Here is a 26783-nt window from a genome sequence, read left to right on the forward strand (position 1 = left end):
TTTTTAGTTGCTTTTGTCACTCAAGTGTTATAAAACTGTAATTTCTAGTTTTGTGATGAGACTGAGGAGGTATTCTAAATCGCAATTAGTGCGTACTATAGGCTATCAACTTGGCAAATTAGAAGCATTGACAAATACTGATAATGGAAAAAAATCGCATTCCTTGTATGCATATCTAGCACAGTGATTGATTCTTCACGGTTAAGAAATCTGTTACGTTTATATCAAATTACAGAGTGATTACTCTCTCTATATATATATGTTAAGCTTGTTTTTATAATCAGCAGTGTTAAATGAAATGTAAATTCAGGGATCCGCTGCATTGGTGACTACTGTTGCAATTAGCCCTGTATACTGTGGAGGAGGAGGCTCTGCAGACCCTCTGGTTTACATGCTACAGCGCAAGCCAGGACAGTTTCAGTTTGGTAAATGGAAAAGATCTTTATGAGCCCAGTATGTTTGCGATGTAAACCAATGGAAAGCCGTCTGTGCCAGATATCAAGTTAACGCTGGTTATTTTCCTTCCATAACCTCATCACAGTGAGCAAAAAAACTAAGAAAAAGTCTATTCGGTTAACGTGCAATCTGCTCATGGAACGTAGTGCTGCCGTATGCGGCTTTTGAGAATAAGCTCCTGAACAGTGGCAATATATCCAATAGTATTTATTCTGCATTGTCTGAGTTTGTATTCTGTCCTGCCATATTTGATCAAATGGACAAGTAGAGGACAGTATTGGTTGTCTTAGATTTGTACAATTTTCACTTGAAACACAGTTGAAATTTAAGTATGAGTTGGACAGAAGTCCTACCTGAACACCTTGGGCACACAATTCAGCACCAGTTCAGGTCTTTGAGTTAACACAGTATTACTTAACTGTTTTCACCTTGTCCATGTTGTTTTGGAACACTTTGCTCCTCTTAAAATATTTTATTGCATTACCATTTCAGATCAGCCAAGTCCTCCTTAAAAAATCTTGAAAGATACTTGGTTTTCCTCTCTAAGTGTAGAAAAAGTAGAAAGTAATGAGGTCTAAGGAAGAAAGATTGTATTTTCTTGCATTTTTCCTTAGTAATAAAGAAAAAAAAAAAAACAGTATAGAAAATGGGGGGGGGGGGGAGGAGGAAGAACCAAAATTTTGTAAAATGTTTTTGAGTGCTTTTGCAGACTGGCTTAATTTCCATAGAGCTACGTGAGTTTGCATATGTCAATCAACATAAAGTAATGCTTTGCTTTGATTATGAACATGACTTGAGAATAAAATTAATGTTTGCGTAGTGCTCAGTATATGTAAATTGATATATAAATGCTGCTGTAAGTATAATTACTTTAATAATGCAAGGCAAAATCAAGTTGACTAACAGAGTTTTTAATTAGATTAACATAAACCATTTGTGATTTAATACAATGCTGTCTACAAAATTAGATACTATATGCATGTATTTTAAATCAGTTCATTTACATGCTGGGTCCAAACTAACTGTTGTTATAATTTCCGTGACTGAAGAGAAATTTGAGTTTTATGCTACATTTTCACTAGTCCAGTATCACTAACATATGTATGGAAAGATGGAACATGTATGGAAAGATACATTAGTTTTATGGTTGGGTATTCAACACTAACTTATCCTGGTTCATGTTGACTTAGAACTTAACTTTGCAAATATAGCATCTGGCAAAGAGAAATCTTTCACCTAATATGAAATCATATTCAGCTCAGTAAGAGTAAGACGATGTGCTTGGAAATCCTGCTGTATTACAATTCCTTTAGATCTTCCTTCTATGCTCCAAACTCTTCAAGATAGAAAAGAATTGGTAGGTTGCTGCCAGTTAGCAAAGAGCAGATGGTGTTTATTAGTGTGACCAGTAAATTGTGTATCTGTGGGGGTAATAAGCCCAATTAGCCAAATGTTGATTGTGCTTTTCAGTGTTGTATTCTTAGTACCTATATCCATACCTGTGCATATGCTCTATATAAACTTATTTAATTGTGCACTTTGGAAAAAGATTAGTGGTGCATTTCTGCAGTCTGAACTGTTAGCATTCATAGAAATATCATTTTAGATAATGTCCTTCAAATGAGCCGGTCTTCGATACACAGTTCCAATAACTCCTTAGTACTTACCTTGTATTTTATTTATTTCCTAATAGTGAAATAGTGAAAGTTGACTACTTCAGGCTTGGCTAGGATGAATGTTAAAAGGCAGGTGACTTTTTGTCCTAAAGAGGCCCCTTGCCCTTGATTCAATAGAAAATGACTTAAATAGAAGAGCAAAATCATTGCTAGCTCAGCATACTCTGCAGTTTTTAAAAACATTGGTCTTCTTGAATAGCTTTCCATTAAGGAGCAGTCAACCCTCAAAAAACTTCCCGATTCTTTTCTAGACATGGGTTGGGATCGGTCATGACCTCTGACTGGCGACTAGTTTGCTAACAGTTCTGACCTCCCCAACAAAAAAAGCAAAAAAGCCTGAGAGCCGTTCCTCAGCCCCCCACCACCACCCCATCTGGGCTGGCCAAATAGGGATAAGCCTTGGAAAAAGCAGTTTATTCCAAGTTGCAGAAGAATTATAAAAAATGCAAAAGCCAAAGATGAAAAGTGACATTAGGATCCTCTTTTACATTTCTGTGTGGAAAAAGTATGCTCCAGCATGGTCCTCCTGTCAGCAGAACCTGGTCCTGTCGCACTTGCTTCGAGCAATACCAACTTTCATAACTGAGCCCAGGGATTTTCCTGGCAGTAGTTTCTGCAGTCACTCCCTGTCCATCCAAATAAACAGTAGCAGCCACATATATTCAACATGGTTTGTTTAATTTTTTTAACATACTTGACCACTCTTCAGGGTCAGGATCACGTCTCCCTGCGTGTCTGTGCAGTGCCTGGTACGCTGAGTCTCTCTGGATATCTCTGCAATTAAAATAATAAACACCTTGGACTTGTTAATTGCAGATTTAATATAGATCTGCAGCTTCAGCTGGTTTCTCGGCTTTTCCTCAATTACCTCACGTCAGAGTTAAAAACAGAATCACACAAAATAAAATGTTTGGGCGTCTGACAGATTAGCAGAATATAGTAAATCGTACTGCTAATGCATATGTTAGAGAAATAGCTATTCAGATTTTCCTGAGTTAAGAAAGTTTAACTGAGTAAAGATACATCAGACCAAACTTTTTTTTTTTTCATCAGAAAATTAATTTTAATTTTAAGGCTCATTTAAATTGCTCTATTTAAATGACACAACTTGTTACCAAATTCTGACAGAAAACTGCTAAAAAAGTGAGGGAATATTTTTGCTATCTCAATGTGGACTTGTATCTGGAAGATGTTTGTCTGGAGTCACTGACCATCTGTTTCATGGAGTTATGCCAAAAGTATATTTTCACTGTAGATTTAGATGCTTGCTATAAGCTAGTAAATAGCCAGACAAATATTGCGGCATCTTCTTCAAGCACACCGTAAATATGAACTCCCGGCACTTTTCAAGATAAAAAAAATGTGTAATAAAAAATGTTTATTTCTTAGGTAAATCCTCTAGTCACAGTAGCTTTAATGATTCTAACTTTGTTACTCGGATTTAATTTATTCTTGAGGTAATTCTATTGATTTAAACCAGAAATTAATTTGGCTGGGAGTTTTCAAGAAGCTGTATTTTCCCTTTGAGCATTTAATTTTGAGTCCATTTTTCTCCCCACAGCCTGGCATCGGGTTATTTTTTAAAGTGTAATGAAGAGATGAGACCCAGTGAGCTCTGTAGGAAAGGGCAGCCTTCTCCTTTGGTTCTGGGACCGCTGCAGTGAAGTTTCAGTGGTGCAATACTTTAAGAAAGCATTAGCACGTATCCTTTGAAGTAGATCTCCAGAGCCCCAGTGAAGCAGTACATTCATTTTCTGCTTCTGCTGTTTGCTGTCTCCTGACATGCCTTGCTAAAGTAGAGCCTTCCAAAGTTCAGTCCTACCAAACAGGTTTCTTGGAAGCTCCTCTCCAGAGACAGCAAACATCACATCGCTGTAATAAAAAATAATGTTGCATCCTTATCGGGAACATTAAGTTCATTTCAGAAAAGGCAAAAAGTACTAGATATTGAAGAGGTATTGAGGAAAGCAGCTACATACAGTGTGAGGCAAATCTGAACTCCGCAGAACCTGCTGAGGAATGGAATGGAATGGAATGGAATGGAATGGAATGGAATGGAATGGAATAGAATAGAATAGAATAGAATAGAATAGAATAGAATAGAATAGAATAGAATAGAATAGAATAGTTCCAGCTGGAAGGGACCTGCAAAAATCTAACCAATCAGTCCAACTGCCTGACCATTCCAGGGCTGACCAAAAGTTAAAGCATATTATTACAGGCATTGTCATGCTTACAAAGTGTTGAGAAAAATAAAATTTGCCTTCGTAATCATCCAGTACTACATGAAGGGAATTCCCTTGTGCGTATCAAAAGGTGAGATAAATGCTATTCTAAAATAAATTAACAATCAGAAGTCCTAGAATAGGACCAGAAGAAAACTAATTTATAAGCAGGTCTCAATCAGTAAGGTTTTATTCAGAAGTGAATAATATCTTTGTCTCCTCCCCTTTTCTTTAGCACAGGACTGCATTTAGGATTTTTTTTTCCCCCATGAATAAGGAAAGGTTTTTGTGAGGATAAGTAGCTCTGAAAATGGAAAGATACTTTATCTCCCCACAAAGGAGCTGATAGCAATGGTGAACAGAACACACTAAGAAATAACAATCCCATTTCATGTTGCCAAGCCTGTGCTATTTCTGTTTTGCTGTTTCTAGAAGAAATTAATTTATTCTCCCAGTTCAGGGCTTTGTGCTGCTTTATCTTACAGCTGGAAACATTTGTCTGTCCCATTCCTGATTTATCTAGGTTTTGTTACTATTCTGAACACTGATCTGTGTATAAAACAGAAAGTCACTGACACAAACACTTTTTCTGAATGGCAAGCATATTCCTTGTTTCTGCTTATAAAACCCTATTAAAATAGTGTTTATAAAATAAGAAATGTTACAGTTCTCGTAGGGATGTATTTGGGCTATATCAAACAGGGAAACAAATATTCTTCTAAATGTAAGCATGCATTTTCAATCAATCATTGTATTTAGTTTGCGGCTTGAATGCTAATGCTGTAAACTATGTGTTAGATTTGTTATACCTACGGTATGCTGTCCTGAGGTAGTCAAAATCCTTACTCATAGTAAATGGAGTTTATAATCTTGAAAGAACTGCAGGTTAGAGCTTCAAGTTGCAACATAACAGCTAATTATATGACTTTTTGCTTAATTGGTTACCAGCATTCTTGCCCCCATGTGCAGAAGGGAGTTGGGGAGGAAGATAGGTGTGGTTTTAAATGGGATAGGTTTTATGGGGAGCACTTAGTGCTGCTGTATGGTGGAGTAGCTTCTCATCTACTTCTGATGGTGCCACATGGCCAGGCAGGTGAGACAGTGTCCCAAGTGCGCGTGACTGTTCTCAGCCTGAATCTGCTGCTGTCTTTGGGGACCCCCCTATCAGACACCCCTGGTGACCCTGCCAGACCTTGCAGCCTGTGTCCCAGCTCTTGGGAGGCTCACAGTACACCTTGGCACCCGTAAGCAGAGCAGGAATGCCAGCCCACCAGTGTGATGAGTCTCAAGAGAACTGACCATTCTATGGCTGTCCACTTATTGAAAGGCCAGTTATCACATACTGAGAATAAAGTGAGTCCCACGTATACAATCGAGGTAAGGATCAATGGTTGATACAGTCTTCAGCATTAAAAAATGAGGTAGTGATGAAAGTCAACAGCTTCTGTCTGCCTAGCTCCGTTAGCCCTGTTTGCCACTGTCAGCGTGGGCTCCTCCCCAGGGAGAGGACTCTGATGCAAAGAGCCAAGGACATTTAAAATGCTAGTATTAGCTACAGATTCTCTACAGCACAAATTCACTATCTTTCTTTTCCCCGCCTTTTATGCAACACAGACACAATAATGGAACCGTGTCTATTTGCCTTTGATGCCCACTTCAAAGTTCCAGCTCCCATTGCGCTCATCTCCTGGACAGTTTGGTTTAACGTGCCATACTGAAGAAACTTTCCTCTGAGTTTGCAATATTATATCAATCAGATGTTATGTAAATAACAACTTATAAATGTGTGTATGTGTTTAATTTAAATTCTGTGATAATTCTGCTGATATTATGACTTCTGAGAAAAAGACTTGGCATGTCCATATTAAAGGAGGTAAGTTCAAGCATGGCAATGAGAATAAATACAAATGGCGATCTTCTTGAGATGCTGCAGGACAGTTAAGACTATCACGACATTATGAGTAAACTGAAGGATATATTTTAAGAACTAGTTATTGTACACATTTTATTTACAGAACAGCTTACAATTAACCTCTGGCCTTTCATAGAAACCATCTATGATATATTATCGCACTAAATGCTGACACTGGGAGACAGACTGCCTGTGCTGTGATTCAGCTTGACAACACTTGGTTAGTTTTAGGGATTTTCTTCTCAGTGTCTTAGCCTGAAGCAAGTGAGGTGTGTTGATGTGCAGCATGTTTTACTGCAAGCGGTTTTGGAGGCAAGCAAGTCTGTGATTATATATGTATTCATGCATGTAGCACAACCCTAAGCTTCTCATTAACGTAGGCAGTTTTTTGGTAAGAAATTTCACGTAATTAGTTTTTAAGAATTCTTCATTTTCTGTGTACTTGTTGGGTATCTAATCTTTGGATTTGGATTCAGTCCTAGCATATAGACTTAAGCAGAACGTCTCACACTGTCAGTAAGTATTCTCTGCGAGTAAGCACAAAGCTTTGTAGATGGATGGGAGCAGCACAGTTTGGGGAAAGAGAATAATTTCTGTGTGTCCACATGTGCAGTATCATTTTTGATTATTCCCAGGTGAGCATATGACCCGATTATTGGACGAGGGAAAGGCTGTGGATATTGTCTACCTAGACTTTCGAAATGAATTTGATACTGTTCCCCATAGAATTCTTATGGAAAAACTGGCTGCTCATGGCCTGGATGAGCATACAATCTCCTGGATCAAGCACTGGTTGGATGGACAGTCCCAAAGAGTGGTGGTCAATGGAGTTAAATCCAGCTGGCGGCTGGCCACAAGTGGTGTCCCTCAGGGCTTAGTGTTGGGACCATTTCTGTTTAACATCTTTACTGATGATCTTGAGGGCAGGCTGAGGGGAGACCTCATCACTCTCTACAACTACTTGAAAGGACATTATAGAGAGTTTGGTGCTGGTCTCTTTTCACAGGTCATTAGCGATAGAAGAGGGAATGGCTTCAGGCTGCAACAGGTTAGGTTTAGACTGGACACTAGGAAAAAATTCTTCACAGAAAGAGTGGTCAGACACTGGAATATGCTGCCCAGGGAGGTGGTGGAGTCACCATCCCTGGATGTGTTTAAGAGTCATTTAGATGCGGTGTTGGGGGATATGGTGTAAGGGAGAACTTTGTAGAGTGGGGTTGATGGTTGGACTCGATGATCTCAAGGGTCTTTTCCAACCTGAATGATTCTATGATTCTATTAAAAAAAGGTTTATGAACAAAAACTTTGGTGGAGACCGAGAAGCCAGAGTGTTGGCTTTGCGCACTTTACAGTCAGATTGCTTGTGCGGAGTGGAGTGTGAAAGTAATGGAGATGCAGATAAACCTGGTAAAACTGGGTGTATATTGGCTGGGGAAGACGTTGGGGAGACTGGCAGTGCATACTTGAAAGATCTGTCAAGCTATATTCTCTGTCAGGTTTTATTCTGCACAGGAGAAAGTTTATTGCCCAGCTGTTGACACACAAAGCATCATGTGCATTTGATTATAAGTAAAGCATCCCCGGCTATCAGCTGATCATTTTTCTCTGAAGACATGCATCTGTCTTTCCCCAGGCAAATCATAAAAAATCTAAGAAAATGGTATGCAAAATCTTTGTCATAATCCAGGAGGGGTTTCTACAAGCACACAGAAAGCCTAGTTCACATTCATAAATATGATCGAGAAGTTGAGCCACCTATAAAAACATCCAGTAACACAACAATAACCATATTTTTCAAGTGGAAGTCTGTTTTCTGCCCAGCAATGAAAGCTTTCTGTTAAAACTTTCTCTTTTGTATGTCATAATTTCTCAGCTATCTGCTCCTAATATGACCAGATATTATCCCAGAGACTTAGACCTACTATTATTTGGAGAAAAATTGTACACATGGCGGGACTGCATCAGAACTAAGGTTGCCAAATGAGATCTGCAGTTACAGTAGCTGTACCAGGAATGTGTGTTTGAGGGCAAGGGTTGTCATTATGTGCAGTCAAACTCCCTGAGTTTTCACATTTTCCTTCACTGTAGCTGTATGCTTTGGCTGTGTCTGTGACCGTAACTGGAGCTTAATCTTTCCAGTATTAAAAGTAGTTCTGCTCAGGTTCTTATCCAGCATAGCTTAATAAAATAAATAAGATGAATAAAGTTGTGATTCAAATTTCTTACAATTTATGCTGTTCACTGAAACTTTCTCGTACTTGTCTGCTGTTTTTACCCACATGTGAACATAAAGGATTTAATTTTTCATAAGTTACTGAGCCGAAGTTACTCTATCAGTATTTTCAGACTTTTAGGAGTTTATTATAGACTGGTTCTGGGCATAGACAGTGGCCCTAGAGCTTACTGATACTGGGAAGACCCAGAACAACAGTTGAATCTCTGATATAGTGCACTGGCTTTTCTGCAACTTTAGACAAAACTGAATTAAGAGCAATTCAGTTATTCAGTTGTAAGTAACTGCTTGCTTCCTGATTTGTGTTTTTTAAGAAGTGGATAAAATGTGTGTCTGTCTGCTACATAATCAATAGAATTAAAATCCCCAACCACTTATTTCCTCTGAAGTGATTAAAATCCACTTTGTACATAGTTTATGCTGGCCATACCGCTCCTTTGCAGCCATATGTCAAGGTAATTATTAGACAGTTTATGAAGTGCTTAAATCTAAATGGTCAGCATAAATCTTCATAGTGTGTATTTTAATAGTTTTATTCCATTCAGAGAACAAATGAAGTCGAGCTTTGGCTGGCCTTCTTGTAGTCTCCTCCAAACTTATGTAGTGGTATAGTGCTTTCAGCTTTCGAGGGGCAGCTTTTCTTAATATTAAGAAACACTGAAAGAATGTAGCAGTAAGTGGTTCTTCTCTGATTGGTGATGTATACGTGGCACAAAGGATTTGGTGTTGTAACTTGTGAACAGCCATTCTGCACGTAAGGGGGTCCCTGCAGAGGAGCAAGAGCTCTGCTGTTCGCTCAGTCGTCTCTTATAAACCTTCACATACACAAGATGTGTATTTTTTGAAATCTTATTTCTATCAATAGATTAAGTCAAAGTTTTAGGATTAACATTGAAATTCAGTCTTTGCCATTCCTTCCTCACTATTTGGTTTATTTTCATATGAAGTGTAATAACCAATTTGAAGCCAGCAACAACTTCTATCCTAGGTTGTCCCAGGAAGGAGCATAGCTACAGTTTCAGGACACAGGGTTGTTGATGCCATGATTGGCCATCATCTCTAGATCCTACCCCCAAAATGGGGTAGGATTTATTGAAGGGGTGATAACTTTTGTTAAATCAACAGATAGAGTTGGAAAAAAATACATGCGTACAAGCTTGGAAAATCTTTTTTTGGAGCTTCAAAGATTGATGTATCTTTCTGCAACATTGTCACTTACCACTTGCCCCTAGACATGTTATCTTGCTGAAATCAGTTATGTTCGTTTATGTGGCATTAGATGTCACCTTACCCATTTATTTTTCCTGTGATTTCATATTATTTTCTTTGATGGTTTAACCAATATTTGAAGGAAGTTACAAGTGACTTGTTATTAAGACGCTGGACTGAAAGCCAGCTTGGGTTCTGGGGTATCTGGCTCAATTCCGAGTTTGGGTGTTACTAACATGGCTGATGCGTTTGTGTTTTTATATCCTTGCCGGCTAAAGTGGAAAAAAGAATATTTCCCCATTTTTTACATTTTTAAAATAGAAGGTAATGCAAAACAAAGCATGTTATAACATCTTTCTGGACATTCAGGTGTATTTTTGACAGCAGCATATTCTTTTCCTATTTCTTATTGTTATGTTCTTTATCTCTGAAATAAAAGAAAAGGAAGTGTTGATACAGTTACACACCTTTTTCCTTGGCTAAGCTTATTCTTTGTTGAAAGCTAGGCCAGGTCTGTTCAGACTTGAACATAATTTAGAACTGTCCTAAGCAAGCGCTGATGGTTCTCAGATAACTTACAAAGACAGCATGCCATAGAGTTTTTAAAAGCCTTTGGAATTCATAAAAAATAATAAAATGAAAGACTATTGACTACAGAATAAACAAATTACTTAATAGACTCCCCCTTTTTTGCTATTTGTGTTGACGTAATATTAACACCTCCTTTATTTATTGTTCTGTCCTCTGATTTTCATGTAGACATCTGTCCTCTTCATACAGAAAAAACAATATTGCATGTCTCACATGAACTGTGCAGTGTTTAAGAATATTAGCAGCATGTCAGACAAAGCCCAGCATTCTTCAGAAACCTCTCAGAAAATAGCCTTGAATATCTACAGTAATCTATTGTTTGTGATTTGTTCTGTTGCTGGTGAAACAGATATTTGAAGCTGATACACAAAATAGCACTTATTTTAAAATCAATGTGTAAAACATCAATTCCTGAAAATCCATCTAAAGCTCCAACTTTGCAGAATATATTACTTTGCCAATAAAGCTGGCAAACTCAGAAAAGAATGTATGCATTCTCTGGGTTTCACCTATACCTTCTGATAAGCAAAGATTTTGTTGAGCAGTTAGCTAAACCTGAGCAGCCACTGGCCATTTTTTGTCCTTGAGAGAAGTCTCCTGGGGTTCAGATAAACCGTGAATGCTTTTACTGCATTTTGTGCTGAATGAGAAGGTACCTCGGTTCTCCAGGCTTGTATCCAATGAATTAGGCTCAGAACAAAGTAGGAGTGCTTTTTTGAAAGGAAAGTAAACTTTTCTCTTTTAAGCAGCTTGTTTATAAAGATTTATTAAGTTTTTGGAAAAGTACCTCTTGGTCTAAATAGTTATTTTATTTGCTTTCTAGTTCAATTTTGTTGGGAAATTGCTTGGACCAAGAGGAAACTCCTTGAAGAGGTTACAAGAAGAAACAGGTGCAAAAATGTCCATCCTGGGGAAAGGATCCATGAGGGATAAAGCTAAGGTACTGTGTCTGGATTCCAATAGCAGTTATTGTCAAAACAATTGTGCTTCAGCTGTTATGCATAGACTGCCTGTCTACTTATTAATGACTCAGTTAATACTCGTAATAGACTCCGGCTCCAAGGCAACTGTATTTTTTTCAAGTTACATCAAATACTTAAATGCAAGTTTTCTCTTGCTACGCAAACCTTGCTTCCCATGTAATTGCAGACCTCCACAGTTACTATATTACCACTGTTATTTAAATAATTCATCTAAAAGAGAAACCACCTCAAAGTTCATTTCTTCTGAGAGAAGTGCGTTTCTCCTGAGAAAGTATAGCTTGTATAGATTACTGCTGTAATATTAGTGTACGTGAATAGGTTTTCTCTTTTATTTAGTGTTTCTTTAGAGATGGGACTTTTTTAAAACATTGTATATTTATTCAGGGCAAAGTTCTAAAAAAGATAACAGCGTGGATGTTTTGCTTAAATGTGTGTAAAAACGCAGTATAGATAAAAGAAAAAAAAAAGTTTTTGGAATCACTGCCTGGTCAATGCACCTAAGGTAATTATTTGTAAGCTAAGGCAGCTTCATATATACGGTACCCAAAGAATAAGTACTGATTGCATAGTTGAGTCTTACTTTACAGCCTGTAAAACAGCAGTATTATGGTCAATACAGAAATAACGACTGCTAATTTCACTGAACTGTATATTGCTTTTAGTAATGTTGTGCATTATTCTGCTTTCCTTTCTGTCACCTCTGTCATTCAGCTCAGTGGCTAAAATAATGAAAGCAGTAATATGCCAAAATCAAGGAAAGACTAACCAGGATTTTATGGTTGGCATTATTCAGTGTTGGTAATGCGTATCAGCAGTCATACTTGCGTTATGAGGTCTCCAATTGCAATATTGAAAAAAAAAACAACCCACAAAACAGACAAATTAGGCACATAGAACATATTTCATTTTTTTCAGAGATTTCTTTATGACATTGGGCATACTGACACTTCAATTATCTATTTAACATTATATTTTATGGTAATAAATGTTGAATACACTACAGATTTTATTCCTAGGTATTGACAAGTAAAATATTTTATGACTTTCGGCTTACTTCTGGAATGATAGAAAATGACTCCCTGGATGAATGAATGCATGTGCTGCTAAGTAGCAGTAATTTGCATCAGTACTGCATCTGCCAGCTCCATCCTCAGCCACCCACTCAGATTATTATTGCCAAGAGCAGCAATTGCCGAGACAGGGGAGAGTGAAGGGCTTGTCACCACCTAAACACGTTCAAACACACACAAATAGGTAGACTAAGTCCTCTGATTTTGAGACTGGTCACTCTTCTTATCATATCATTTGAATTTCATCTGATCATAATGAGCAGTGCCAGCATGCCAGTTATTACATTCACTCATGAGTATGTCAAAAAACGCAAAATTCAGCGTATTTTTTTTCCTCTTCATAAAGTATTTGGTCTTTAATCTGAAGTTAAGTATGAACTTCGTAGAAACTCATTCATATGAGAATGGTGTAAAGGAAGTTCTAGAGTAAAACAGCATTAAATATAGCAGCGATGAAAGCAACTTCTGTAGAGAAGGCCTTGTAAGTGACTGTTACCTTAATCCAATTTAGACATTACCAACTCAAAAGAAAACAAAGCCCCTGTGCAATTACAGTGATAGAAAGAAATTATCTGACCCATGTACGTCACTGTTACCAGTTCCAAGCAAAAGAGGCTGAGAATGATCACGGGATGGGTAATAGTTACAATTACCACGTCAGAGAGGATATTCTAGGCTGAGATGCTGGTATAACCTAAAGAAAATATATTTGACTGTGAGCATAAATAATACAGTGAAGTGCTACATCACTAGGGAAAATCCAGCTTGCTCTGATTAACACAGGTTTCTTGCCATAAACCAAGCTGACTAGTCTCATTTACGTAGGGTTTTTTTTTTTTTTTACTGATTTAAATATGAATTACCAAAGTCTGGGGGATTGTTGTGGTTATTTTTTACCATACAAGAAATCAGTTTATGTATATTACCGAATGAGTCTTCCTTCTGGAGGAGTTTTCTAAGAAAAATCCATGTAATTTCTCTCTGTAAACTAGAATTTCCTTAAAGCTGTCTGTATTATGCCATGAACCATAATAGTCCCTAGACAGACTGCAGGCACGTGTGCTTTTCTCCTCCAGTCCAGTGCAGCTGGATGCTGAGCTGCATCAGAGCAGCAGAAACAGAATTTCTGCTGGAAAATATTAAATACATTTACACCCTAAATCCTTAGGTACTTAGTGCTTGAAAAGAACTGATCCACTGATTTAGGTGGGTTTTAGTGCCAAAATGACAGTAGGCAGTAGGCAAATGCTTGGCTCTACAGTGAACCACTCTGATCGTACTCTATAATTTTGGGCATATGGAAGGGCAGTTACCACTTCTGGGAAGCGCAGTCTGTCAAGTGAGGTATTTCTGCTTTTCAGAATTTCCTTATGTCGTGGTTTAACCCTAGCTGGCAACTAGTACCACGCAGCCGCTCACTCACCGCCCTCCCCCCAGAGGGCAGGAAGAAGAGGGAGAAAAGGAGGGGAAAGGAAAAAGGAAAAAAAAAACTCACGGGCTGAGATGAAGACAGATTAATAGAACAATACTGGAAAAGGAAAATGACAATAATAACAATAATAATAATGACAGAAGTCACTCTCGCCACCCAGTGAATTGTCACTGTGTGGAGCAGTGATTGCTGACCCCCTCACACACTCCTCTGGCCAACCCCTGTTTATATACTGAGCATGACGCCTATGGTATGGAATATTCCACTGGATATTCTGTTGTTCTGTCTGTGCTCTTTCTCAGCTTCTATGGGAAGCTGAGAAGAGTCCTTGAAAAGTATAAACATTGTCTAGCAACAATTAAAACAATATGTGTTGTTGACATTCCTGTCACTGCAATCACTAGAAAGAAAATTAACTCTTTCCTGACTGAAACCAGGACACCTTATCTTTAAGAAAAGAAATGTGTGGATAAATTTCAGAGACTAAAGAATTTGGGCTGTTCCTTTCCAGAGCCTCAGGGGAAACTTGTTAAGAATGACTTGAGATTTTTGAGTGTCCGCTGTGCCTACAGTGTGGGAACAGGGTAGATTAATTTGAAAAGGCAATGAAACTTACTTAAAATAAATAGTATGAGCAACTCCAGCTGTGCACTAAATACCACAGAGCTTATATATGTGTCACAGAAAGTTGTGTTAGAAACTGTTGAAGAGATGCCCAGGTGTAACTGCAGCAGTTTTGCAGAATGTTATTTGGGGTGTAAGGCAAACCTATGATTCTTCCAGAGCAGCGTGGCTAATGTGAGTACTTAAATCTCTATGCTTAAGCTAATGCCACTGGCTCAGCAGAAGTTTAGTTTTCGGTAACAGGAGAAAGATCCTACAGTGTGCTGACAGGAAAAATAAGCACGGACATGGACAGTCCACTAGACACAACAGAAGATGATGCTGGCTTTTAGATACTTCTTCCTTTTGATTTGGAATGCAAAACTGTAGCTAAAATGTGAAATATTTATTAGCTGACTAAGTCCCATTTATTTTTAAATCATAGAGAAGGTGTTGTTCCACATGTTGAGCATAGCCATGACCATTGACAATTGCGCCCACCATAAGAGCACATCTAGTTTCCAGTGAGTTCTTCGAACAGGTTGAGCTCTTACTATCTTGCTGGCTTACATACCGCCACTAAAGGTTGTCATTCCTGCAGTAATATAGTATTATAAATATGCAAATGCATTCTTCAGAGCAGGTAGTGATGAAATTAAACATAGTCATGTTGAGCTGCTTAGCTTTTGATTCTTTCCCATTTCTTTTTCTTCTTTTTCCAAACAGCATGGGAGGCGATTGTAAAGGTAAACAATCAAACTAAAGTGACAGGAAAAATCTCATTACAAGTGGAATGAATTGATTGCTTTCATACATAGATGCAGATTTTCTCCTTTTCAACCATGCAATGAATGCTTTTCACTGTGCCATTAAAAAAAAAAGGTATGCAGTGAGCTGGAATAGCTTTTTTTTTACATAAAATGTAGCAGTAAGAGCATGAATTCTGCTTTAAAAGAAGCAAAAAAATATGTAGCAATGTTTCTTAAACACTTCTATTTCTTGGGCTAGTTACCTGCCAGAGTTTTGTAGGAGAGAGGACATTCTTGGGACTTGCACGATTTCCCCATACTCCCTTGTTTTAAATTATTTATGTGAGCAGCATTTTTTTTATTCAGATAAATTATACACCAATGTGCAAAAAACATGCTCTAGATAGTATATGTAACTTGGTCTTTGTGTTTTGTGGAACTTCAGAACATCATATGTGAGAAAGCAAAATGGCAATGATTTCATGCAAATGGGAGCGAAAGGAAAATTTCTGTAGGAAAACCAAGAACATTTAGGACCAGAGATAAAATAACCCCACTGGTATCATTAGAATTGCCTTTAAAGACTGCACGACCTGACTGTAGATTGCTGGAGCTTGGGGAGAGTATGTGAGAAGAGTCAGAAACATACTCCTCCCCTTCCACATTTCCCTAAGAACCCTCTACTGACTGGAGACAAAATCTAAGGGACGCTTGTCTGAGGTGGGACCTCAGGCTTAATAACAAGAATGAGAGCAGATTAACATCAATAATTATAGTCCAGCCACGTTACTTCTCTACAACATGACTTCATCTCTTTTTTTATTTTTTTTTCATAGATGAATTATACCAGAGTAGATGAGACTGTATATGGTGAGGCTTGCCTGGAACGACTATATGTAGCACGATACCAGTAATTAATTGGTATGGATAATGCTGGTAAAAGAGAGCAAATGAAGGCGATGATCCCAGATTAATAACTGAAATGGTGAACAAGGCATAGAAAAGACAAAAACATAGTGAGAAAGGGAAAAGGACTGGCTTGAAAATAAAAGAAAATGGCAGGTATAAATCTTTTGCAAAAGAAAAACTCCATCTTGTACAGAATTTCATCTTTTGTCTTTTGTCTTTCCCATTGCATGTGTAACTTTATGGTGGGAAACATTCAAAGAAAGATGATAGAAGTTTTCCAGTGAACACAAAATTAATAGAAAAGAGACATGTAGAGGCTCCAAAATTCTGAAACAAAGCATTGTGAGAGAAATCTTGAAAACGTGCAGGTGTTGTAGTTGAAAATTTTTCAGGGTAAAATGTTTATGTTTTTTTTCTTTTAAAATTACTTTTTTATTTAAAATTTAACCTAAGTGAGCATGTTTGGAAGAGCTGAATAAGCTGAGAACAACAAAATGTTTTGATTTTGCTTTAATAACATTTTGAGTGTTACCCAAAGGAAGATTTTGATTGCTTTTCATTGTATTAAAAAAATGAAAAATGGATTTTTAACCTGATTATTTTTTCCTGGAAACCCATTGTTCATCACCTTCAAGACACTTCTTGCAAGACAGATTAACTGAAGAGGCTCAGATTGTCTTTGCAGAAGTCACAGACACTCCAAACATCTTTTTGAACCACTCTTTGCTTACATAAAGTAGAATTTGGAAATTAATTTATAGCCTGATAACAAGGCTATATATTAGATAAAAGAAAGCTAAAACATCAATTGCTATAGTAGCACATGGGCTGTCAGCCACATGTGAAGGAAAATAGAAGTCATCGTACTCGAGTTAAATCTCCTGAATGCTAATGTATAATTGCAACCCCAATTTTAAATCTTACTTTTCACCTAGAGAAATCCTGTCATCACCAATTCCCCTTTTGCACAATTTCTGTTTATTACCCATTTCTTTCATTTTTTGAACTTTCATGTACTTAGGTCTTTTGTCCTGGCTATTTGGAGGATGCTGTTATTAAAGATTCCTGTTTCTTTCTTATAAAATGTGAGAAATTAAATAACAAACTGCGGTCTGAAAAAATCACATAAACTATTTGTCCATGACTCAGTGTTTTGTCAGCTACTGAGTGAACTTTTAACTTCTTTCTTCTTCAAGGTTCAGTTGTTTTAAAATAGTTATTAAAAAAAGAAAGTTTAATCACAGAAGAGTTAATTGCAGTAGAACTATCTGCCTTTCATTAATTTGTGGTTTAAGTACTTTACAAAGAAGCTCCACTGCCACTGGACTGGCTTGTCACGTTAAATGTGATTTTTTGCGTTAGTGTTTCTTTTTAAAAAACACAGGTCTTAAGAACTTGTTGGCAACCATAAAGATCTGAAGTCGACACGCAGAGAACCTACCCAGATTCAGTGATTAACATATCAGCTTTAGTGTGGTTTTTAACAGCCATATTATGCAAGTAGTTTATAAACGTTTTTGAAAGTACGGGAGAGTTGCGGTGCACACCGGTCTGTGGTGTCAGTGGCCTGACTTCAGGGCAAATGCTAAGTGCCCTGGCTTCAGTCTCGCAACCTTTAAATATATGCTTAAGTATCTTACAGGATGAAATCCATATATCTGTAATGTGAATAGTGCCAAATAATTTTTTTGGTTTGAAGCATAATACATTTTTTCTTTAGGTCATGTCTACCACGAGCATAGTGTCCTAATAGTGGAGAGTTAATTTTCTGATAGCATTCTCTTGACTTCGTTGATTTTTCAAGATAGCTCAGATAGCCCAAAAGGGAAGAGAACAGTTGCAAGTTTTGTCTATAGAAGATGATCCAAGTATTGCATTATATTATTTCCCAATCCTGTTGCTTTACTGAAACATGAGAACAAAAGCATCTTCTTTGGTGTCCTGAGTTTCAAAAGCCTTTGAGTGTCGTTGCCTGTTATAATGATTTAAGCTTATGCAGTATGGTTACGTATGTAGTATTTCCTTCCAAATGAGAGTGGCAGCATTCTGAACAAGAATAAGAAATTATGAAAGACACGGAAAGTAAAAATCAATCAATCAATCAATCAATCACCTAGTGGTCTGTTGCACCAGGTTTTACAATGGTGCCACTCCACTCATGCCGTTGAGGTTACTCGCTCTCACTTACGGCTATGGATGCTCATCTTTTCATTGCTTCTCTTAGGTGTCTCATCATGTCCACACATGCTGTCTGACCCCTCTTATGTTTCACCAGCTCCTCAGAGCTGTACAAATCAACTTGTTCCCAGAAGGATGTTCCTTCTCTTTCCTTCCAGAAGACTTCATGTTACCCAGAGTGCAACAACTAGGAAAAACATGTCATCTTCTCTGCTTCCCAGACACATCCTTTTAACTAAGTTTGTATATTTTAAAGTCACAGTAAACTGAGGGCTTTCAGTTATATATCTTCCCTCTGGCACAAAACACTGCTTATTCAGTAAAGATATTTTTAGCTGGGGAATCAATAAGCTCTTAATTTTTTTGACATATCCTTGCATATTTTGGGTTATTTTCCTCTTGCCTCTATACTCTGTGGGAAAACTGTCCTTCCCCAGATCATTTGTTAGCACCACAATCCTGGCAGATGGGAGTATCTTTTGCTTGGTAGTTTTTGCAGTTTCCATTGGTTACTTCTCTGACTCGCTAGCTGAGGTGGGAACAAACTCAAAAATATGAGGCCATTGAACCAAGACACAGTCAACTGGCCCTACTGGGATAGATTCATCCCTTCCTGATATTCAGATGTTCCTCTCTGCATACCTAATCAACAAAATGCCTTCTGATAGATAGTCCCTTATCTATCGGAAAGCTCATCTTTGTTAACATGCATCTCCTTAATATCATTGACCAGTAACTTTGGATTTGGAACCTGGCGAGAAAGATAAATGGCCTGTTATCCTTCAATTTATGCGGTTTCAAATAATCTGCAACACAGTAACTCCTGGCTGTTTCAGTTTGTGCCATAAAATTTTGGGAAAGTCCATTTATTTCCATTTCTGTCAAGTTTATTTGTTTTCTTGCAGTATGGGTTTTTCCTTCTGAAGTTAGTTTGTCATATATATGTCAAAGACTTAAGATGTTTTCTCTGACTTCTCTCTGAGTTTCAGAACCCATTTAAGTACATAGCCCATATTGCTGCAGAGAAAACAGTCTTCTCCCTTGTCCCTCTTGGGTTAAGAACAGGTCTCCTTTGTTTTGGCTGGATGGCTTAACCACTCTGACCTTGCTTAGAGGAGTCAGGCTTGAGGAAGGCTTTTTATCTGTACGTATATGTGGAGAGAGAGAGAGAAAGAGAGAGAGAATGAGGGGGGTGCGTGTGATATATAGCTGCAATTCATGGTTGAGCATAAGTCAGTCTGTGTTACTCAGTTCTTCCTGGCGTCTTCTACACATTGAGTAGGGATGTCTGTCTTTTACCGACAATTTAAAAGTCCCATGCTATTTAACGTTGAACTCTTCTATCCACAAAAGATGCATAATTGCTTCCAAAGTTTCAAGATTATTTCATAAACCATTTCCTAAATTTTTCTACAGATTGGTAGGAAATTACTGGTAGATGACACCACTTGCACTTTAAGAGGAGTATAGCTAAAGTAGCATTACTCTCCCATCATCGCCAAATTATTCAACAGTGTTCCTTTCATCTTGTTATGAAACTTACTGTCTTCTCAAGCCATACTTGAAGTAGCCTCTGTGCCATTCTATGTCCTAAATGTGGATGATGTGTCACCTTTTTTTCCATTCTGAGTTTCATGCAGCAGGTAAAGAAAAAGCGTCAATACCAAACCACCCTTTATACCACAGAAACATATCCGTATCACTCAAGGTCCTCAAACCCCCCAAATTACAGTTTCCTGCCTGTGTATGAGACACTGCGGCTGCTTCTCTCTGCCACAGTGAGTTCCACCTTTCTTCAGTCTCCCGAGTTCTAGAAAATTCTCTTCTCTAGAGATGTGGTTTGTGGCTTATGCTGCTTGTCAGCTTTGACCTGGATTTCAGGATCTAGGTCTGAAGATCGGGCAGTGGGGGACATCTCTTGAATTCTCTAGTGTAGGTTCCAGTTCTTCTCTGCATCTTCTGCCTGGCCACTGCAGGAGTATATGAACAGTTCTTTGTTGTCCCATTAGAGAAGTTATTTATGTCTCAGTAAGCAGCCTGTTCCTATCTTCACGGCAGCTGGAAAGTTTTCAGTTGCACTTTTGTAAAAAATGTTATTTGTGCATGAGGACATCAAATTTGTGTCAGTAGGCTTTCACAATTTGCTTATGAAAACAAGTATTACAATATTATAGATAGAGAGCAATTTACTGCAGCTTATTTTCATATAATTAGATACTTACCTGTATGCAGTGTCCCCTCTTGAAAAGGGACACAGGTCACAAGGGAGCTGTTGTTCCTCAGTATTGGAGCTTATTTTCACTGGTGAAAGATCTGGCCTACCATCAGAGTCAAGAATTAGCCATAAGGAATTGCTGGATCGCAGAAGCACCATATTTGTCTCCTGACCATCTCTCAGCCAGTCCCTCCCTGAAGCAACAGTAACAAAAAGACCTCGGTGAAGACTGCTATACTGGCATTTTGCTCATTTCTCTCCCCAGGAGAGAAAAATCCTAAATTGAGCAAATGAAGAAACCACAACTTTATGGCCTTTTTGTCTCTCAGAGTCAAATTTTGGACTATAAATTTTGGGCTGTAGATATTGGAAGCAGTCTGCCTCATTGATTCTATAACTTATTCACCCGTGATTTGTTTGAAAAAGCTATAAATACCAAACAATTTGTGCAAACTTGTGTGCTTATTAAAGGAAACTGAACTGAAGCCTCTGACCTTGTTGATATGCTGGGTTTTATGGAATTATTTGGTGTTATATAACAAAGATTTATGCTTCTGCATACACACGGAAAATTGGAACACAAGGTTTTATTTTAAATTGGAAAGATGGCAGAAAAATCGAGATTACCATGTCTTCCTAATCTTGACCTATATTAATTATTGATGAAAAATTAAAGTTCATAGGTTGGTTACGTGCAAAGGTAGATTAAAACAATGTTTGTGATTTAAATAGCATTTGAAAGTTGTTGGAATGATCTCCTGTGATTCCTAGGGAAATCTATAAGATCTCCTCTAATACTCTCAAGTATCCCAGAAGTGCAGTTCCTGTATTGCTGAAGCCAGTGACAGTTTTGCTAATGACCAGTGAGAGGAATACATCACTCTTAGCATTTTGCTGATTGGGCAAATGAAATTCAAATGCAATCTCCAAACATTTCTCTTAGTTTTTAGACTAAAGTCCCAGTCTGAAGAGTGAGATGTTAGAACAGTTGCAGAGATTCAACCAGATATATCACTTTAAGTATTTCCTGCTAACTTGATTCATGGAGTGATATGATACCTCCATGTAATTAGCGATGGCATTTTCAAAACGGAATAACCAAGAGGGCAAGTTAACTCTGTGTTAAAAATTTCATGGTCTAAGGCTGATAGTTAAGAAAATTACATTGTCCTCACAAAAGAATTATATCAGACCTCAAACAGATGCTGAAAAATCCCTCTTTTATTACTGATACAACACAGTTGTGGTATTAAAAGACTCCATCGCCTCCCTCGCATCCAATGTTAAAACAGATTTACATATTTCTTAGCTCTGACAGGACATTTGTAAGACACATAGTGCTGTTTTTAAAAAGGTGGGACACATTCTTCTTTTTCTGCTAAATGCCAAGTGGCGAAACATTCACATAGCGCTTCAGGTTTATTCTTTCTCTTATGAGTTAAAAGTGATGGAGGACCATGGAACTTCAAAGGAGGCAAAGTAAATGAATAGCAAAAGAGAGGAATGTGGGAAAGGTAAAGATGGCCCGTAGTGAAGAAAAACTATGTATTATTTGAAGTAGTGAAAGATTACATGCTTTCTGTTTTTTCAACTTGTAAATGTTTAGTAAATTTTTGAGCTGAAAACAGTTTAATTTTTTTGTTTGTGGAATATTGCAAGGTTTTCTAAATACCCCAGCGAAGTACGCAAAGCTGTGTACACATGTATTATGTATTAGAAACAAGCTGCCAAGTGACTCAGCTGCGATCCCTCGGTACGTAATAGTGCCAATTTGACACCCAAAAGTCTGAGTTTGTCATCCAGATCTGTGCCAAACTCTTCTTGATCTCAGGTCATTCAGATTTCATTGGCCAGATAATCATTTGGTGCTTGTTGGTGCCATTCAGTTGCTGCCACTGTCCTTGGGGGGACTCTGGTGCCTCATCTTGCCAAACACAGTTTGATTGTGAGACTGTACTGCCAACTGGGAGACTCCCTGCTCCGCCCCATGGCATTTGCAAACCTGGACGACATAGTCAGTCTGAGTCCTGACACTAATGTCTGTGCCCTTGGAGCAGGCAAGAAGTTTTCTTAAAAAAAAAAAGCTTGGGAAGAAAAAAAGCAGCACATTCATGTGTGAGAGAGAGGAAGATAAAAAAGAGACAAGGAAATTATACGTAAATGAACTCAATGGCTTACAGCAATTTGAGGGACTGCAGATCTTTCCAAACTCATGTTTTTTCCCATCTGTACTTTTTCAGAACAGTGATTTATATTCCAAAGTATTTTATTTGTCTGCATGCAGCTTCATAAAGACCAGGTTTGATCTTGCTGAGTTTTGTTTTACGATTATTTTTCTTGCTGCTTTGCATATAGATAAATGCAGAAAGAACTGCTTTAAATTATTTGTAGCAATTACGTTAAATCCCAGTTTTCTGTGCATAATGTTATCTGTACTCTTGAGGATCATGATAAATACTTTTAATACACTTTAATGGGTTACTGTTACAAGGAATTTTGCATTGCCACAATAGAGGCAGCATTACAGTAAATTAAATTACAGTGCACACAATTAAATAGAATAATGAAAAAAATCAAACTCGGAGCAACAACTCTTTGGAGTCCTCTGAAATTCAATTCCACAATAAACATAATAGGAGAAGGTGGTGAGTGGAATTTAGATAGCTAAGCTAGATACTATTTTGTTTGTAATATCTCCATCAGGGATTAATGTTCTCTTATTCAGAGACATTGATTAGTCTCTGGTTTATTTTTCTGATTGATTACTGTTGTAATGTAGCATTTCTTTTTCATTTATCTACCCAACATCAATATAACTTTAGAGCTATAACTTCATCGTGGTACAGTTGTTATGCAATCTGCAATAATTTGTGGCTTCTCAATAACAACTTTAAGGAAATCTGTACAGATTTAACTTGAGCTCATAGCCATATACTAAAAAAAAAAAAAAAAAAGCCCCACGCCTTCCTTTCATCTTCCCTGAAAAAGAGAAATATTGATTTTATCTATTCTCTGAAAACAGCTCCTTTCCAAGAACACTTGAGCATGAGATACGTTTCTGTTTTATCAAACATAGCTAAAGCAACGTGTGTAGCTCTGGACAGTCATTATTTTGAATGTGCAATGCAATCAGAAGGTATGATATTAACATTGCAAATTTTATTATTGGTTTTTTCCTTATTTTTCTTATTTCTGTTATTTTTATTGGAGATGAACATTCATTCAATCCAATATGGAGCTGGCATTTGAAGTCAGGAGGAATATAAGTTTTGCATTTAGTTCCCATCACTGCGTGGCTCTGGCTTTCTTTCCTAGATTCTTCTTTTCCCCACAATAAAGGATAACAGTCCTTACACATCTAGTTTAGAGGTGTCTACAGAGAATTAATTCATTGATAATTATAAATCTCTTTACAAACACTGCATATTATTGAACTAAGTTCAGATGAGTGGGCTGTTGTCCCTGCAGAATACTTCCCACTTCTAAGGACACCTGCAGTTGTGCTCAAGTCTTTCAGGTTCTTTTCCCTTTTTTGTACTGGTATGATATTTTACCTATTTATAAAGTCAGATATTCCATTGTTTTAAATCAGATCATTTATAATCCAAAAAAGAATGACTTTTTTTTTTTTTTTACAGAATTTTGGGAGGAAGTGGGAGGGGTAGCAGTTTGCAGTTAAAATACGCACACAAAGCGTTACCCTGATCCCCTTTTGCCTTTCACGCTATTTGAGAAGCTTCTTTGAAAACAAGCCTTTAGAAGTAGCCCTGGCACTTAACGCCAGACCCTGCTCTCATAAGCTGTGTTCAGAAGACATAGAAACATGGTCAGGATTTTTTTAGCTTATGGATGTGCAAATGCTTTGCTGAATTTAGGCCTTACAGGCAAGTCCTCCTTTCCTGTGATTACAAACCCTTGCTGTGAAAGTCAATCGCTGCCTGTTGTGTGTTTGTTCTTTGGTGCTCCAGCAGATGAATGATTTAGGGGATATCTATAAACTTGGAAGAATTCACTTAAGAGTAATTTTTTGAAGTGGTAAAAAAAACCAAACAAAAAAAAAAAAAACAACCCTTTTGTCTCTTCAGCTACAGGTCCCACTTCATCTCCTGTTATATTAAAGAAGTCTGTTACCAAATGTTTTTTATCTGGCATGAGAGGGAAAGAAAAAGGATGTTTACTTTGTATTATGTTGTTAATCCTTCTCTGGAGGTCAGTAGGGAGATATAGGGAATGGCCAGCAAGCCTTACTCCCTTAATTAAAAACATAATTAACCATGCATATAACTCTCTCAACTCTAAGGTAACACTGGTAATATTGAGTCTCTGGCTACTAAGAGACTTGATTCACAGGTACATATGTAAGTCCAAAAATAATGTTTCACATTCCTTTAAATTGATGTAGCAAACATGTACTCCTGAATAGTTTAACAATAAATTATTCAGTTTTACTGTTTCAAGGCCAAACTGTTGGTGTCAACTGTTGCAAACAGAATTAATATTTTAGTTTGTTCTTTCAAAGATTTAGCTGTAATTGCTAAAATACGGAAATGGATCTCTCCCAATCATCACACAATGAAATATAGGAAGTTTTTTTTTAAACTGTTTTTAAGTAGAAGGCTCAATCATGGTGCTAAAGGGTCCACGGTAAAAAAATTATGTGATATTGAACCTCTCAATCAAAATCTCTTTTTTGTCCCCCTGATGGTCCAGACCCCAGATTATTTGTAATGAGGATCATATGAGTCTCTATCTTGTACGGTTCCTGTACTGGCAATAGCTACCTTTAGTTTTGTCTGGTTTGTGCCATCTTCTCTTTCTTATTACATAAGCAGGGCAACGTAATGAGTCTGCAGATTTACTTTCTCCTCCCATGACGGCAGGCAGCTATCACAGGGAATGACACAGTGGTGTCATTCTCACACTGCTAGCTAGATTATATACAGTGTTTGATTGATAATATAGATGGATAATGCCTATTATATACAGCAGATATTTTGGGGAGAGATGTCTTATCACGAGTTTTCCACTATTCCAGTTTTGAGTGGTCTGTGACTACTGCCTAGCACTGCCACCCGCTCGAAAAGATGGATAAATTCTCACTTGTGAACTCTTTTGAACATCACAGAACGTACATGGGGAGAGAGATTGCTCCTTTTGCTCTCTAATGCAAGCTACTCCGTAGGCCCGCTGTATAGTGAATGTCAGCCACTTCCATAACACAGTCTATTCCCTCTTTGGACATCTACATCTCTTAGATAGATGGGATGAATCCCACTGTCTTCACTGAATTACACAACTAGATTAGCCTCCACACCTGACTTTTGGGGAGCTAGGAGCAGGTGAGATGGATACGGGCTGTTCCTGATCCCACAGTCACTAAGGGATTGAGACTGTTCAGAATTCCTGTTTTGGTTTGAGGAATCCAATTCTGTTCCAAGTTCTAGAAATAAGAAAGGAAAGCGTATGTCAAAACTTTTCTCTTGAGAATCCACTTTTCTTCAGGTTTTTAGGGCAGAACTAGTCATTCAGCTTTTATGTGTGAATGGGAATTTTATTAATTTCACCCACCTGTATGTATTTCTTACATATTTGTTACATCCCTACAGCTTGAGAACTTAAGCCTCCTCCTGTGTTTAACTCTGAATTCATAGAAAATATTTAATGGGTGTTTCAATCCAAATAGGTGTATGAAACAGAATTTGCAAACTGTTCCTTCACACTAGAGGACACATACCCTACTGTGAACTTTGGTCAAAATTAAAAAAAAAAACAAAACAAACAAGCCAAAAAACCCACAATGCCCACAATGTGACTCCCAAAGGAAGTAGGAGAGATTGAGGGCAACAGTCTGTTCTAAATTCATTAAATAATTCCAACAGAATTGAAGAACATGTATTGAAACAGAAGAACATTTACTGAATATGATGAATATATAATGCCATATGATTAAGTACACGGTGCAAATTTTTTTCTCAGGAATACAAAACCAGCTATTTCAAATGCCAGCTTAGCTGTTCTTCGAAATTGTAATTGTTCTGTGAGTTGTAGTGAAAATATTGAGAATTTTGCAGATCTCAGCTGGTTGAGGCACTCAACTCATTATCCATAGATAATGTGCAATACGAAGGAAATTTCACATACATTCAGAGTACATTATGCATATAAGCGTCCACGAATTTCAAGGTAGCTTTTTGATGTGTTGAAGAAAACTGCAGCTAATATAATCTTCTGCATGTGGAAGTAAAATTAATATTTCTCATTAACACACACCCCTATCTTTTTCAGATTTTGTTTGGTAAGGGAACTAGAAACATTGGTGTCATTGAAAAAATTACCTAACAT

The 26783-nt window shown here is 37.6% G+C and overlaps 1 protein-coding gene across 4 annotated transcripts in view; it reads left to right on the plus strand.

The window, feature by feature from the left end:
• Nucleotides 1-26783, plus strand: part of KHDRBS2 (KH RNA binding domain containing, signal transduction associated 2) — a 636753-nt gene that overhangs the window by 362919 nt on the left and 247051 nt on the right. For all 4 annotated transcript variants that reach the window (XR_010070438.1, XR_010070437.1, XR_010070439.1 and 1 more), the window contains exon 3: nt 11126-11242. Coding sequence is in view for 1 of the 4 variants with exons in the window: in XM_063330276.1 (XP_063186346.1) it covers nt 11126-11242 (117 nt within the window). In the remaining 3 variants the exon portion in view is untranslated. The remainder of the gene's footprint in view (nt 1-11125; nt 11243-26783) is intronic.

Source organism: Chroicocephalus ridibundus, chromosome 3 (genome assembly GCF_963924245.1).
Source record: "Chroicocephalus ridibundus chromosome 3, bChrRid1.1, whole genome shotgun sequence".
NCBI classification, from domain to species: domain Eukaryota; kingdom Metazoa; phylum Chordata; class Aves; order Charadriiformes; family Laridae; genus Chroicocephalus; species Chroicocephalus ridibundus.